General features: G+C 33.9%; 2 protein-coding genes across 3 annotated transcripts; one reads left to right on the top strand and one right to left on the bottom strand.

Annotated features, from left to right (window-relative positions):
• Positions 1–208: 208 nt before the first annotated feature.
• LOC112006797 (disease resistance protein RPM1) lies at positions 209–13,749 on the top strand. 2 transcript variants are annotated; one of them, XM_065771580.1, is made up of 5 exons: positions 209–540; positions 627–704; positions 9,465–9,521; positions 9,852–12,950; positions 13,555–13,749. In XM_065771580.1, the coding sequence occupies exon 4, from the start codon at positions 10,089–10,091 to the stop codon at positions 12,903–12,905; it is 2,817 nt and encodes a 938-aa protein (XP_065627652.1). In that variant the 5' UTR covers positions 209–540; positions 627–704; positions 9,465–9,521; positions 9,852–10,088; the 3' UTR covers positions 12,906–12,950; positions 13,555–13,749. The 2 variants fall into 2 exon arrangements, with proteins under 2 accessions (XP_065627652.1, XP_065627651.1); XM_065771579.1 differs by lacking the exon at positions 9,465–9,521.
• Positions 5,035–5,463, bottom strand: LOC136066777 (uncharacterized). The gene has a single exon (XM_065771618.1). The coding sequence runs from the start codon at positions 5,461–5,463 to the stop codon at positions 5,035–5,037; it is 429 nt and encodes a 142-aa protein (XP_065627690.1).
• Positions 13,750–15,079: the final 1,330 nt, after the last annotated feature.

Raw genomic sequence — 15,079 nt, forward strand, 5'->3', positions numbered from 1 at the left:
CGTACGGCCCTGAAAGCACACGGAATCATTATTCCAAAAGGAAGACTTTCCATTTAGGCTAGTTCTAAAAGTCCACAGAAAAGTTGAGACTCATTGGCAGAATTCGTATTAGACTTATTTCACTCCCAACTACCAATTGGTTTTGTCTTTAACTGCAAACAATGTGAAAACGTTCCATTCTACTATGAGCGAAAGGTAAAAACGTTTCACACACTTTCTTAAGAGTAAAAAACCAATTGAAAGGCAGAATGAAAAAGAGAGGCCATTTTTTCACACACTAAGCCAGAGGGAATACTCTAACATCATTTTTTGTAGTACTTTCGAAATTAGAATTCAACCGAGCAATCGACGGAGAAATTACAGATTGCTATTCCTTTTGCCCCAAGCAATTGCACAATCTGTCTCTTATCTTTTTTTTCTTTTTCTCCTTTCATCATCTTTAGCCAAAGAAGTGATTTCTTGTAAAGCAAAATACATCTGTGGGACTCTGTTTCTAAACTTCGAGCATACAACAAAAATTCATTAGATGAATTTTGTAATGTAAGATGTCATGCTCTTTTGCAAGATTAGCTTAGACATTTACTTCTATTTTCTGTGTGGAATAACTATCATACATTTATGTTCAGGTCAAAGTTGCTGCTTTGTCTATTTAAGAAGAAAAAGAAGAGCAATCTAAAGAAGTAGAACTGCAATTTAAAGAGCAGGTACTCGTATGCTTTTGATTCCTTTTATTGGAACTACCTTAAATGAGTTTATTCTATTTTATTTGTTCTTAGCATGGGAGTCCAACCCATTTTGTTACTAATTTTCTTGAACTGTAGTAAAGAACTTAAGCTGGAATTGCAGAATTTCTTATAATAGTCTGATTTAAAAATGATCAAAAACACCGTGACAATGGAATTTTCTTCTTTTACATCTTTTGGCTTATTTTATCGTCTTATGATAGCATCACTTGTAATGGGAAAGACTAGATACTGAATTCACATAATTCAAAGATCCAAAAATAAAACCAATCACACAATTAACCCAATACATAAGCTCACCATCAAAAACCCATTTTAAAATAAATAAACAACAAATTCAGAGTCATACAGCTTTACTTTTTGATTACAAAACATCTTGATACATTACCAAACAAACAACAAAACAAAAACAAAAACAAAAAAAAATGAAAATATTCCAGCACAAAGAGCAAAACCTCAAATTTAAAATTTCTTGGTCATACTCTGAGAAAAAACTGGGAAAAAAGATAGAAATATACGTAGAACTTCAACTAGTCTAAGGCTGTAATCAAATCAAGTCGAGTAGTGAATGTCCAAGCTCGGCTTGACAATAACAATAACATGTTCAAACCCCACTCCAACTCAATTGAAGCCTACAAACAATTTTGAAGAGCTTGTCAAAAATTCTAAAAGCTTGAGCACGATTCATTAGTCAAGTCGAGTTTAAGCTCAATATCTAGCTCAAACTCAAGCTCAATATCAAGCTCTTAAGCTTGACCTCCAACACAAGCAGATAATCAAATGTTAATCTCAAAAAAATTTATAATAATCAATGGATAATTATAGAAAACAATCGATTTCCTTTAGTGAGCCATGGGAAAATATCACAATTTCTCAATATTAACAGGAATCTCATGGATAATAAACATATCGCAAATGAATGATGCTAGGGACAATGTTTTTCACAACTACTTTGTGATTGGAGTAATATCACTTTCGCCCAAGTCTAACACTGACACCACTTTTGTTATGCAGTAGTCACAACAAACCATGTTAGCAGTTGTGAATTAAGTTTTATCGCTAGACTTATTGTATCACAAATTGGGAAGCAAGGGGATGGACATAACAAGAACAGAACAATAAAGTAATTAAGTAGTTTTGACTAGTTTCATTGTCCCTCTCTTTCTTCTGAGGATTAACAAGTGTGGTTCATCTTTATTTTATTTTTTGGTGAATCGGTATACATTCATTAAGAAAAACCAAACGATACACAAACAATAAAAGTTTGGACAAAAAAAAGACATGGGGAAAGGGTCCCAACAACACAAAAGGGGCCAATATCTTACACACCAAAACAAAACTATATGACTAACTCTAGCTATACATAGCAATGGACCAGGGACGAATTACATAACCAGCATAGAGACAGCAGAACAGTTAAAACCAAGACACATATAAGGCATATTACAAGTTTCAGACGACAAATTTTTGACATTGCACAGAGTTTAGTCGAGGCTTAACTGAGGATTTCTGTAGAATTCATTCTCCATTTGTAACTAAAAAATCTTAGTGAAATTACTGTCAATAAAATAATGGCCTAGAAGATTCAATGTCGGTGTCTTGACCGACTTATAGACAATATACATAGGAACCAAGGGGTTCCACTTGAATGTGTGTCATAAGTACCAAGAGTGAGTAGAGTGGTGTGAAGAAAAGTTTGAAGGAAAAGTCTTCTAGTGTCTGTAGGTGTCTAAAGAAGTGAGGTGTGTGCGAGGATATTTATTTAAGTTGATGTGTGTCTTGTAAAAGGTCAAGTGGTGGAGAAGTGTAAAGGCAAAAATAAAGTTTGTGTGTGTCTAAGTGACTTGTGTCTTGCATAGTATATTGTCAACTTGTCAATATTTTGAAATAAAAGTTTTCTGTTAATATCTTTAGCATGTGTTGTCCTCTGTTTTGTTCAATAATCTGGTATCAGAGCTTCTGCTAGTACAACAGACAATCCAAATTCTTCTAGCAAAATCGCAGGCAAAGAATAGGTGGTCTTTGCTCTCAATGCAGCTCCTACGGAATACACAAAGTATCACCAGTATATCCCCATTTAGCTAGCCTGTCTCTAATTGTTAATTTGTTTTTAATTGCCACCCATCCTATGAAAGTATGTCTAGGAATAGCTAACTGAAATTTGTTATTGTCCACAAAATTGCTGCGTCTTTATATTTGAGATTCACAAGATGTAGCTGACTTTGGCAGGCTTCCAAATCCAAACTTTGTCCCTCAAAACAGACTCTACTTTTACTTTAGGCTTGCTGGCTGCAACATAAATCACACTATTTCCAAATTCTAATGAAAGGGTACCAATAGGATGCCAATTGTCATGCCATAAGAATATGGTCTTCCCATCCCCTACTTCAAATTTAATGAAGCTCATAGCCAGATCCCTTAATTTTAGGATGGCTCTCCAATCCAGGTGCACACTTGTGGGACTTTAACAGTCCATAGACACCTGCCTTTCAGCAGGTTGGAATGGACCAAGGCTACCCAAAGAGAGCCAGGTTTTGTGTAAACATTCCAGCTTTTGTTCCAATCTTTCTTCTCTCTTGGGAAGGTAAACTTTTTCCCTGGATACTTTGATGCCCCCTTTACTAGTGCTTTGGCATGACCAAAAAGAAATGGTTGAAATACGTCTATAATTAAATTGTAATTATAATAATTTTGGCAAACTTCTCTAAAGTCTTACTAATCTTTTTTGGCAAGATTCCATAGATGTGTACATGACAATTGACATGACACATTGCATTAATAATTAAATTATGTTCTCAACATTATCACTCAAATAGTTATTACTTTCTACCCTTGACCCTTAAGTAAGCCACCCCAAAAACTCAGGAACCTAGTACATAGTGATAGNGAACTGTAGTAAAGAACTTAAGCTGGAATTGCAGAATTTCTTATAATAGTCTGATTTAAAAATGATCAAAAACACCGTGACAATGGAATTTTCTTCTTTTACATCTTTTGGCTTATTTTATCGTCTTATGATAGCATCACTTGTAATGGGAAAGACTAGATACTGAATTCACATAATTCAAAGATCCAAAAATAAAACCAATCACACAATTAACCCAATACATAAGCTCACCATCAAAAACCCATTTTAAAATAAATAAACAACAAATTCAGAGTCATACAGCTTTACTTTTTGATTACAAAACATCTTGATACATTACCAAACAAACAACAAAACAAAAACAAAAAAAAAAAAAAAAGAAAATATTCCAGCACAAAGAGCAAAACCTCAAATTTAAAATTTCTTGGTCATACTCTGAGAAAAAACTGGGAAAAAAGATAGAAATATACGTAAAACTTCAACTATCTAAGGCTGTAATCAAATCAAGTCAGTAGTGAATGTCCAAGCTCGGCTTGACAATTACAATAACATGTTCAAACCCCACTCCAACTCAATGAAGCCTACAAACAATTTTGAAGAGCTTGTCAAAAATTCTAAAAGCTTGAGCACGATTCATTAGTCAAGTCGAGTTTAAGCTCAATATCTAGCTCAAACTCAAGCTCAATATCAAGCTCTTAAGCTTGACCTCCAACACAAGCAGATAATCAAATGTTAATCTCAAAAAAATTTATAATAATCAATGGATAATTAAGAAAACAATCTTTTTTTTTTTTTTTCAATAATTGTTTTTAACATTTTTTTTTTTTTAATATTTACACCTCTTCAACCTTTTTCTCTCCCTTATCATTTCATTTCTCCACTAACTCTTCAATCTTTCTCCCTCCCTACCTTTTCATATTCCCACTAACTTCTACATTAATATTATTCTTCCTTTTTCCTTTCATCTTCCTTTATTTCTGTCTTTTCTTATTCACACCCTCTTACTATAAATTTGTCACTACCTCTTCTATTCTATGCATAGTTTTCCCTCACAAAAAAAATGGTTCTCTCACTCTCTTTCTCTAAATTTTTTGGTGGATTTTTATTTTTATTTTTCTTGCATCTCTACTTTAGGTTGATAATTTTTTATGTTCTTTAAAACTCTATTTTGGGTTAATGCGATTTAGTTTTGTTTTTTTTTTAAAAATTGTTGTTGTTGTTTTTTATTTTTTATTTATTATTATTATTAAATGTTATCCTATTGCGTTCTAAAGAATTAAATATAGCATATAAAAATATAATATTATTTTATTATATAGCATGATTTGGATTATTTGGTACTTATTTTGTTACATAACATGATTTTTTATAGTGCTCAATTAAGATTTTTTTTTTTTTTTTGAGAAGGAAACCACATTCATTTAATCATAATAATAACAAATCCTGATACAAGGCTTCCAAAGCAGGTGGGGGAGAATCCTCCAACCAATACAAGTCAAATTCTAAATTTCTAGCATGCTGCGCAAGAACATGCGCTACCCTATTACCACCCCTCCTAATCTTGCTAGTTTTAACCCACTGTAAACTAGCCATTAAATGGCGGATATCATCAACCACATTTCCTAGGAATGAGTAGTTAGCCACAGATGAAGAAATAGCTTGCATTACATTGGTATTATCTGCCTCAATCATTATGCTAGTGAAACTAGCATCCACAGCAAATTCAAGAGATCTTCTACACGCCAAAAGTTCAGCTTCCTCACTTGTTTCAATCCTCGGCCCAATAGCAGACATACTGGCCATAACTTCACCCCTCTCATTTCGAATTATTGCTCCTATACTAGATTTCTCCATTCCCGAAAAAATTGCTGCATCAAAGTTTAGCTTATATACCATTGATGGAGGTGGCTACCATACTTCACCACTTGGTTGCTCCATTAGACTCGCTGCTAAATGCACTTGAGCTTGCTTAAATTCTTGCAAAAACTCCTCAGCTCTCTTGTTTAGATTGGTTGGGTTTTTCAGCTGTCCTCCATACAATACACAGTTACGTTGGTTCCATATGAGCCAACTTTGCACCCAAAACAGCTCCTGTTCCTCAGTTGAGAGCTGATCCACAAGATATTCCACCAGCTGTAGGACATCTCGAAAAACTGAATTTCCTTTCTACAGTTTCGGCATACTCCCAGCCCACACGTCAACTACAGCAACACAGCCCCATAACACGTGAATAGCTGTCTCCACCTCCCTTGTACAGATAGGACATTTGTCTTCAGTGGTGATTCTTCTCTTCACTAGATTGATCCATGTAGGTAAAATATCATTACATGCCCTCCACCCGAAAATTTTTATTTTATTTGGAATATTAAGCTTCCACAGGACTGGCCAAATAAACCTTCCAACACAGCCCCCTGAAGATTCAGTCCTCTATAATGCCATTCATTTAAAGAAAAGCAAAGGTTAGCCAAACAAAAATAATCGGATAAGTGACAAATTTTAACTTTTGCAATTTTATTTTTATTATTATTATTTTATAACAATGCATGTATAGAAATTTAATTTTTAGATTTTGCTAATAATTGTTTATTTGATAATATGTTTTGGGTGGCCGAAATTATAATTTCTACACAGAAAATAACCTTAATAGATTATCAAAAACAAAATTTTATCGTAATATTAGTTCAATTAATTATTGTTAAGTTTTATTAATTTTTTTTAGTTTACGTTTTTTTGGTGTTTTGGATTGTTCCTATATTACATTTATGATTGTTCCTATAATAAATAAAAATATAATTACAAAATACATTACTCATTATTAGATTAGTTTAAATTGTAAAAAAAAATTTAATAAAACCACCATAAAAATAATTGTCACGTGCAACGCGCGGGTTTACGGCTAGTGATTATAATAGTTATATACCTATTTATTATAATTTATATTTAAGTAAGGTTTTTGAAAGTTGAACAAGTTACTTACTCCAAGTTGGTATCTTATTTGTACTCTTTTATATGCTTATTATTTTTCATATACAAACAGTTTGTTCAGGGGCTTGATTTTAATATCTTACATAAACTACTTATCAATATATATATATATATATCTTACATAAACTACATTATTATTTATCTATTTTTGTTACAATAAAAATAAATATGATTAGAACTAAATTGACATATATATAAACATATCATGAATATTGCAAAATGAAGCTGCAGTAGCATAATCCTAAAGTCACAGATAAGCTCTACCGTTGAAAGTATCAAAGAGACTGTGTTCAGAAAATTTCCAAACCAGCGGGTTAGTAACTGATTCTAAGACAACTCTTAAGTGAGAATAAAATTGAAAAGTTCAAGAACATAATAATCCCTAGAAAGCTCTGAAACTTTGGCTCACCTCAAAAGGGCTGTAAGGGGCATTACCTTCATGCAAAAGGTCAAATTATCACTGATGCATGTTAGAAAACGCCAAATGATGATATAAAGGTAACTATTTTCACATTCTGACAAATGTAAAATTTGTAGATTTTACATTGAACGGATACTTGATACTAATCTACCACAATATGAGACACAAAAGACATTGATGACACGTAATTGGAGATATGAAAGAAAATTTACCAAAGTGGAATGAGATATATTAGAAGCAGACTGCGTTCGGCTAGAATGCAAGATACGTCTTCTTTTATTAATAGTAAAAAATTGGCCACCAAGCCCTAGCGGTCCAGCTTCCACAATCTTAAGTGACCTTCTATCTAAGAAAAATCTAACTAATATTTCCTACTCATCCTACGTTTTAGGGGGAGGGGGGGGGGGGGGGGGGGGAGGGGTGTGTGGAACCCTTCTATTTTGCACCTTTAGCAACTAAAGAACACAAACTAAATCATTGTACTTAACTGTGGAACAACAACCTGCTAAAATAGCAGTCTGCTAGAGCAGAATTAACGTTAACAATGGGAAAAAGAAACATAATTGACATTATGATAAATCTCAATTAAATTAGTTATCCTGTAGATTTGCATCTGGAAATAGATGATCCAAAATAGTAGACTTATATTCCAACTACAACAAATAGACCAAAAAAAAAATTACATTTCCTACCATTGCTTGTGATATGAAACAAAAGGATGGTTATTATAAAATTCATATAAATTTGAATTAAAAGCATTCCAATTTTTTTTTAAAAAGGGGGAAGCAAAGGTCATATAGCAGCAAGAGTCATTTATAAATAGGAACAATTTTTGTCCTGTGCCCTTATACAAGACTAATGCCATCTAGTTTTGGATTAAACCGTAAAGGTGTATTTGAAAGATAATGTTACAATAAAAACTCAAATTAAGAAGAATACCCCTTTTCTTGCTGAGAACTAATCATCTTAGAACAGAGTGAATTAGATAGAACTACAGTGTTTCACTGCTCTTGTAGCAAAAGAGTTGTTGATGGAAGTTCTCAAGTCCCTAAAGTTAAAAGCACCTAGCCAAGGGTCATCATATCTAATGGAAAGAAGAAAAACACTGCCAATGAGTTCTAAGCCAATGGTGCATCGTATTGCCTTCCAATAGTCAAACGCTCTAAAAATTCTCAACGTTTGCATATTCCATATTCAACCAAAAAAAATCCATGTAGTTGTGTGGAAAGCACAGCAAGCAATAAAAATCAATTCCTAAGGTGTTGACTTGTGAGACCTGTAAATCACACAACTCAACTAAACAAAATCTCATCCTACCTAAATTAGTCCAATTATTTTCCTCCCAAGTTTTTATGTATGAATTTTCCTATGTTTGAACTGCCTAGTGCCAATGTACCTAACGTAACACTCATATCTCTGTGTTTCCAAAAGATCACTCACAACATATCAATAGGAGAAACCCCTTGCAGTTTTTTGAGATAGTTATTGATTTAATAAAAAAATCTCTCAGACCCAAAAATAAAAACCAATCACACAGTTAAGTCAATACATAAGCTCAACATCAATAACCCATTTCAAAATAATTACAAAACACCCTCATACATTACTTACCAGACATATAACAAAACATAAACAATGAATAAAGATGAAAATCTTCAAGCACAAAGAACAAAATTTTCAAGTTCAAAACGTTTTGATAATGCTGCGTTTGAAGACTATACATAGAACTACGAAATGAATGGAACTTAAAACTCGGCTCAAGGTTCGATCAAGACCTCATATTGGGAGATTTATTTCTTCTTCGCTAACCAAACAGAGATTTATACCTTAAGGCTTAAACGGCGGTGATGACTGATTTTCATTTTTTTAAAATTTTTTTTTATTTACTTAATTGGGCTGAATTTAAAGTTGGGTTGGGCTATGAAGTGAGAGTATAATGTCCCAGGTTGAGCCCAATTATGTCCATACCTTAAATGGATAGTGTTGGCCCACTCTATGCTTTAATTTTTTTTCTTTTCTTTTAAGAGAACTCTTTCTTTAATATTCTTCTATGATTGAAAGATTTATTTTGAGAAGAATATGATTGAAAGATTAAAGGCCTCATACCCTTTTTTCTTTAAGGATAATTGAAATTTCAAAGAGCAGTAGGTCCATTTTTTGTCTCTCACATATTTTAGCTTAGTGTTTACAGATTGCTATTGACCGATCAATTGACTGAGGAAATACTTTAGATCATTTCTTTTTCCACAAAGCAATGTCACAATCTGGCTCTCATCTTTTTTTTTTTCCCTGCATCATCTTTGGTCATAGATGTGATAACTTGTGAAGCAAACATTTTTATGGGGCTCTCCATTCCTAAGCACCTAGCATAGTTAGAAACTCCATTAAGTGTATTTTGTAATGTAACATATGCCCTTCTCCAAGATTATATCTTAGACATTTATGTCAGGTTGAAGTTGCTACTTTGTCTACTTGAGAAGAAAAAAAGATTCAATATAAAGATAAGGTATTTGTTTGTTTTTGATGCCTTTCATTGGGTCTACACAAAAAAGAGTTTATTATTCTGTTTTATTTATTCTTAGCAGGAGAAAGAGACTATTTTGTATTGCAAAATTTATTCTACTTGTATGATTTAGAAATTATCAGAAACACCATGATGATGATTTTGTTTTCCTTGCATCTTTTGCCTTATTGTATCATTTATTGTTACATTCAAAATTCTTCCTTAATCAATTTAGAAACTAAATTGAAATAATTCTAAGCATATAGCTTGGCCATTTGGCTTAATGAATTTATCTGACATATACTTTCATGTATTTGTGGTTGCTTTTTATAGAAGAATATTGCTGTCATGAACCAAGGATTCTTTTATTCTATTGCACATGGTGGGCTGGTAAGGATCGATGGGGGAGTGACTCCAACTTCCTGGTTTTTTTTTTTTGGTACACAATTAATTTGTGAAGTTATAAAGGAGCGAAAGTACCTTGTCCTTCAGTAGTATTTTTGCTACATTTGGCATTGAGTTGATTCATTTATAGTTTAGTGTGGCCACTTATTTAAGAAGGGAGGAGAAATGGCAGAGACAGCAGTTAGCCTAGTTATTGAAAATTTGGTCCCATTGTTATTCCAAGAAGTGAGATTCCTCAAGGGTGTCCACAACAAAGTTGCAAGCATCAAAGATGAATTAGAGATTATTCAATCTTTCCTTAAGGATGCAGATGTGAGGGTCGAGCAAGAGAATATGAGCAATGTTGAGAAAACATGGGTGAAACAGATAAGGGAAGAAGCTTACCACATTGAAGACATCATTGATGAATACATACTTCATTTAGCAAAAGGTCCTCTTGGGCCAAGGCAACACTTCCATTTCCTACGAAAGTTTTTTCAATTTACCAAAAAGTTGAAAGCTAAACATGTCATAGCCTCCAAGATTCAAGACATCAGCGTCAATCTCAAGGAAAAGAGAGAGTTGGCTGTAAAATATCGTTTCAACACTATTGAGCAAGGGGGATTGAGCAACAATGCTAGAAGTTTTACATGGTATGACCCTCGAGTAGCATCTCTTTTCATTGAGGAAGCTGAGGTTGTGGGCATTGAGTCACATAGAGACAAATTGATAAACTGGCTGGTAGAAGAACCATCTAATCGCACTATGATTTCAGTGGTTGGCATTGGTGGTGTTGGCAAGACCACTCTTGTGAAGAAAGTGTATGACAACAAGAAAGTGGTAGCACACTTTAATTGTCATGCTTGGATCACTGTGTCTCAATCATACAAGAAGGAAGACCTATTCAGGGACATGATAAAGCAGTTCTATAAGGCAAGAAAGGAGTTTGCTCCTAAAGAAATTGACAAAATGGAAGAGATAAATCTTATTACAGTATTAAGGCAATATTTGCATGAGCAAAGATATGTAATTGTTGCTGATGATTTATGGGATTCAGATTTTCTAGAATGTTTAAAATTTATCTTACCTAATAATGACAAAGGTAGTGGAATTGTAATCACAACTCGAAATGAGGATGTTGCTCCCTCTCACAATGAATCTTCATCTTGTTATGTGCACAAGCAACTACCTCTACCATCAGATAAAGCTTTGGAATTGTTCTACAAGAAGGTGTTTCAACATGAAGAGGACAATTGTCCACATGAACTAGTTGAGATTTCGTGTAAAATAGTTGAGAAATGTGAAGGTTTGCCACTTGCAATTGTGGTTATAGGTGGCCTTTTGTCAAGCAAGGACAAGGTTGTCTCTGAGTGGTGTAAATTGCATGATAGTCTTAGTTTGGAATTAGACACTAATTCACGTCTAAGAAGTATCCCTAAAATTCTATCTCTTAGTTATCATGCTTTACCTTACTACCTTAAAGCTTGTTTCCTATATTTAGGCATGTTTCCAGATAATTACCCCATAAATTGTGCAAGAGTAATTCGGCTTTGGATCTCTGAGGGTTTTGTAAAAGAAAAACAAGGAATAACATTAGAAGAACTTGGACAAGGCTACTTGAACCAACTCATTCATAGAAGCTTAGTACAAGTGGCAAAGTTTGATCAAGTTGGCAAAAAAAGATTTTGTCGAGTTCATGATATGTTACGTGAGGTCATTCTTTCAAGATCAGAGGAGTTGAATTTTTGCTTAGTCTCAATTCAAAAATACACAAGTTTTGACAAAATTGCTCGACGTCTCTCAATTATGAACAATGTAAATACTCCATTGCAGAGTATTTCTAATTCTCAAACTCGTTCTGTTCTTATTTTTGGGGTAGATGAAGTACCCAATTCTTTTTTTATTGCTTGTTTTGTGAATTTCAAGCTCATGAGAACAATGGATTTTGAAGGTGCTTCAATTGATTACATTCCTAAAGAAGTTGGAAACCTATTACATCTACGATATTTAAGCCTTAGAAATACAAAAGTGAAAATGCTTCCTAAGTCAATAGGTAAATTGCACTACCTAGAGACTTTGGATTTGAAATGTTCCCTTGTGCCTGAACTACCAGCAGAGATCAGTAAGCTCCGTAAGCTACGATATCTTGCGGCGTACATTGTAGACAATAATGTAGAATACAATATTGACTTTAGACAAGCAGTAAAGATACCCAGTGGCATTGGGCGTTTAAAATCCTTACAAAAGCTTTTTACGATTGAAGCCAACAACAATTCCCTTATAACAGAATTGGGGAATTTTGGACAATTGAGGAAGTTGGCGATCGCTAAATTGAAGAGAGAAAATGGGATAGTTTTGTGCACCGTGCTAGAGACAATGAGCCAACTTCAGTCATTGAGAATCAGGGCAATAAGTGAGGAAGAAGTTCTTGAATTACAATCAATGTCTTCTCCTCCACCCCTACTACAAACCCTTGGCCTATCTGGGCGGCTAGAAAAGTTTCCAAAATGGATTCTGAAACTCCACAGCATAGTTAGAATTGTTTTGAACTGGTCAAAATTAATGGAAGATTCATTAAAGGTCCTTCAAGCTCTACCTAATTTGATGCGACTTCAGCTTCATGATGGATACAGAGGTGAGCAATTACATATTGAGGGAGGAGGCTTCCAGAAACTCAAGTATCTAGGGCTTCGCAATTTGAGAGGATTGAATAGGTTGATAATAGATGAAGGTGCCCTGCCTCTTCTTCAAAATCTTGATATCGGAGAATGCCCACAGCTGAAGGAGGTGCCCTCTAGCATCCAACATCTGAAAAGCCTCAAAAATTTGCAATTGTGGGAAATGCCGACAGAATTCGTTCTTAGTCTGCAACCAGATGAAGGCCTTGATTTTGGAAAAGTCAAGCATATTCCCTCTGTCACTTTCCGGTATAGGACTCATGGAGAATGCTTCAATAGCTACAAGCTTGGCGATTCAGAATTGTTGAAGCGTCTGGAAAGGTGATTCGTGGAGGACCAAAGTGCCCACACCACTTTCAGAAAATTGAAGGTACGTCCCCAACCAATTTTTCGTTAGACTATTACATATATGGTAAATTACCAAAGTCTCTCACACAAACAATTACAGCCACCATTTTGTGTTACAAAACAGCTTCAACCCAATATCTTTTAGCTTGTGATTGAGATAAGATAACCATAAAATATTACGTTACAAAGAAAGATCAAAAGCATCGTTTCTATTTGTTATCACAATGAAAATTTTAGATAAAAGAAAATAGCCCAAATAGTTACTGTAATCTTTCAATCTTCCCTGTTTTTTCCTCTTTCTTATACTACTACTATTTCTAACTAAACTGTTTCTATTGTACCAATTAGCTTGAAACTAATAAATAATTTTACAAATATCATTGTGAGTAGAATGAAGTAATAATTGGACAACAAACATTACTCAAATTTCTAAATTTGAAGAAAATTCTTTTACTAATGTTATAATTCATATTACCAAGTTTTTATTGTGATAGGAAAGACATTTGAGCGAATTACTGTTGGCAAGCCCGTATTTCCCCATTTCGCATATTATATAGCATTTTCTTTTTTACATTTTTATATTACATTTTATTTATTATTTATATTGCTATTATTCTTACTGTCAGGCTTCAAATGCCAATGTTTCAAGGATTTTCAAGTGCTCAACCAACCAGAACATCAATAGTTGTTCTCCGCTGCATTGATGCCTTTGTTACTGTATTGTTGTCTTTTCCGTATAGAGCATATGAATCTCTTAAACTCATGCTACGCAAAGAATAATTTTTATTTGAAATGTATTTGTTGTCACTAGAGTTGTTTAAGTATGCCAAGTGTTTCGTTGGTATGCTTGCATGTAATGGCTTTGATGTGGCTAAATATATATATATATATATATGTATGTATGTATGTATGTGATTTCTTTATTCTTGCAAAGAGAATAAAGAAAACACATACAAGAGAATGAACTTTTTATTCTCTCCATTAAAACTCCCAAACAAGAGGGAGGAAAAAATATTCTAAAAATATTCTTTTCATTCTATTTCATTTCTTTCTCCCAAACGGAGCCTAAGAAAAAGAGAAAACATTCCATTCGGATCTGGCATAAGCACACCATTTTACTCCCTCCAATCATAACATAACACATCAGCGTTTCACAAACAATCAAAAGCACCAGCCACACACTATCACTCCTTAAAACCCAATTTCATAAAATAAAAATAAAAAACCACCCAAGCACGGCAGAACCACCCACATGTTGGGAAAGCTTCCAGAGCGTTGCTTGACAATACAAAGCCGCCGGATCCGCCGTTTTTGTGGTCAAATTAAGTGATACCCAAAACCTATCAAACTTAGTTACAAATGATGATTTGGCGTGGAGTCTCAATGGTGCTAGTCTACTATAGCATTTTTCAGATCTGTATGCTTTTTTTGGTAAATGAAAATGAAGAAGAAGAGGTTGAAGTCGGGGCAAACTATAAGTCTTTAATGATATTGGAAGAAGTTGGACTCTTTTTTTGGTTGTGTAAAGGAGTTTGTTTGCGTATTTGGTTGATCTGAAGGCAAAGTCTAAACTAATAAACAAAGAGAGCAAATGCCAAAGAAGAGAGTAATAGTGGGGGTGGGGTGGTCTTCCTCTTACTTTGGATCGGAGATTAGATTTTTTTTTTTTTTTTTTTTTTTAACACACTTTTACTTGTTTTGGTTTTGAGCCACTGAGCTTTTGAAGTTTTTCACTTGGGCAAGATCATCACCTGAAACTGGGCTTGATGGCTTTTGGGTTTTGCTGAATTCTACCACAAAAACGGTGGCTCTGGCGGCTTTTGTGGGTTTTAAGGATTGATTGTCTGTGTTAAGTGTGTTCGATTGTTTTTTGTGAAATACCTATGTAGCATGATGCTATTAGATGGTGTAAAATGATGGTTTTACACCAAGTCCGGACATAATTTGCACTCCAAGAAAAATATAAGACATTACAAATCAAATTGACAAATATGGAATCCTATGTCAAATATATGGCATGTCATGGAATGGAATTTTTTGTAATAGCACATATAATATCATATGGTAATGGTAAGTAACAAGAAATGCTTAGACAATTTTTGTATAGTCTCAAGGGAAAAGATAAGTAATTTGAAATCAAAGATTTTTGGC

This window comes from Quercus suber, unplaced genomic scaffold, assembly GCF_002906115.3.
Source record: "Quercus suber isolate HL8 unplaced genomic scaffold, Cork oak 2.0 scaffold_46, whole genome shotgun sequence".
In the NCBI taxonomy this organism is placed as follows: Eukaryota; Viridiplantae; Streptophyta; class Magnoliopsida; order Fagales; family Fagaceae; genus Quercus; species Quercus suber.

Excerpts from the sequence above, each read along its gene's own strand:
- LOC136066777 (XM_065771618.1), bottom strand. The coding sequence starts at position 5,463 with ATGGAGAAATCTAGTATAGGAGCAATAATTCGAAATGAGAGGGGTGAA.
- LOC112006797 (XM_065771580.1), top strand. The coding sequence starts at position 10,089 with ATGGCAGAGACAGCAGTTAGCCTAGTTATTGAAAATTTGGTCCCATTG.